The 1,109-nt window shown below is 55.3% G+C and overlaps 1 protein-coding gene across 1 annotated transcript; it reads left to right on the top strand.

The window, feature by feature from the left end:
- Positions 1 to 351: 351 nt before the first annotated feature.
- On the top strand, positions 352 to 1,089 carry Tsp_13497 (hypothetical protein; the record flags this gene model as incomplete). Its single annotated transcript, XM_003368812.1, has 3 exons — positions 352 to 421; positions 514 to 885; positions 952 to 1,089. Coding segments are annotated over exons 1-3 (580 nt in total), but the record flags the coding sequence as incomplete, so codon positions are not given.
- Between the last annotated feature and the right edge of the window lie 20 nt (positions 1,090 to 1,109).

Consider the following 1,109-nt stretch of genomic DNA (forward strand, 5'->3'; position numbering starts at 1 on the left):
TGGATTCGGTAACGGGTCATCCCACGAGGTTCCTTCCTGCCACAGCAACTGGAGCAACATCTTCGCCCGAACGGTAAATGGTGTCAAATACCCGAGAGGATCGAAGATTGTTGCAGCCAGGCTCAGAAGAGTCCTCTTGGTGTCCTGTTCCTCCGCGTCGACTTCCGGCTGCCGGAATGAGAGTTGATCCGACTCTGTATCCCACAAGACGCCTAGCGTCTTCAAGAGTCGACCTGCCGGCTTTGGATCCTTTCCGAAAGGCAGGGCTCCGTCGTATCCCACGACACTGGAGCAATTGCTGACGAACCCAGTCAGATTGAATCCACCTTTCCCGAACAAACTCTTTGACTCATGCACCAACTTCTTCGCCTCTTCGATGCTGTCGCAGCTGAGGACGAGGTCGTCGACATACATGTTCGATGTGATCAATCTGGCCGTCTTGTCACCCGCATGCTGACTATTCTCGGCATGCGTCCGGATGGTCTGAATAGCGAGGAACGGCGAGCAAGTCAGCCCGAAACACACTCGCGTCAACCGATACTCCCTTGGAGCCCTTCCTCCTCCAGCGCCTCTCCAAAGGAACCTACATGCGTCCCGGTCTTCCGGGTGAAGACCCACCTGCAGATACATCTTTTCGATGTCTGCCTGTAGTCCTACCCGGAAGCGACGAAAACGCAGCAGGATTCCCATCAGATCGACGTGAAGATTCGGTCCGGACTCCAAATGATCGTTCAGTGAGGTTCCTCGGTGCACCGCCGAACCGTCGAACACTATTCGAAACTTCCGACCCGTGGTGCCTTGCTGGTACACAGCGTGGTGAGGCAGGTACCACGTTTTTCCCGGCGTCTTCGATGCCGGTGCTTCCTCAGCCCATCCGTTGTCAAGGTACGACTGCATGACAGTCGTGTAGTCTTTATCAAATCCAGAATCTCTGCTCAGCCGTTTTTCCAGGGATCGATATCGCCGAATTGCCGTGGCGTAGTTATTCGGCAGGCTGGGCCATGCCAGGTTTCCACAAGCAGTCCCCACTGAGTACCGGGTTTCCGGCCAAAAGAATAGGGATTCTTTTGAATCGCCGCTCCGTCTCGGGTCTGAACCGGGACTCAGTC

This window comes from Trichinella spiralis (genome assembly GCF_000181795.1).
Source record: "Trichinella spiralis strain ISS 195 chromosome Unknown Scfld1833, whole genome shotgun sequence".
Classification (NCBI taxonomy): domain Eukaryota; kingdom Metazoa; phylum Nematoda; class Enoplea; order Trichinellida; family Trichinellidae; genus Trichinella; species Trichinella spiralis.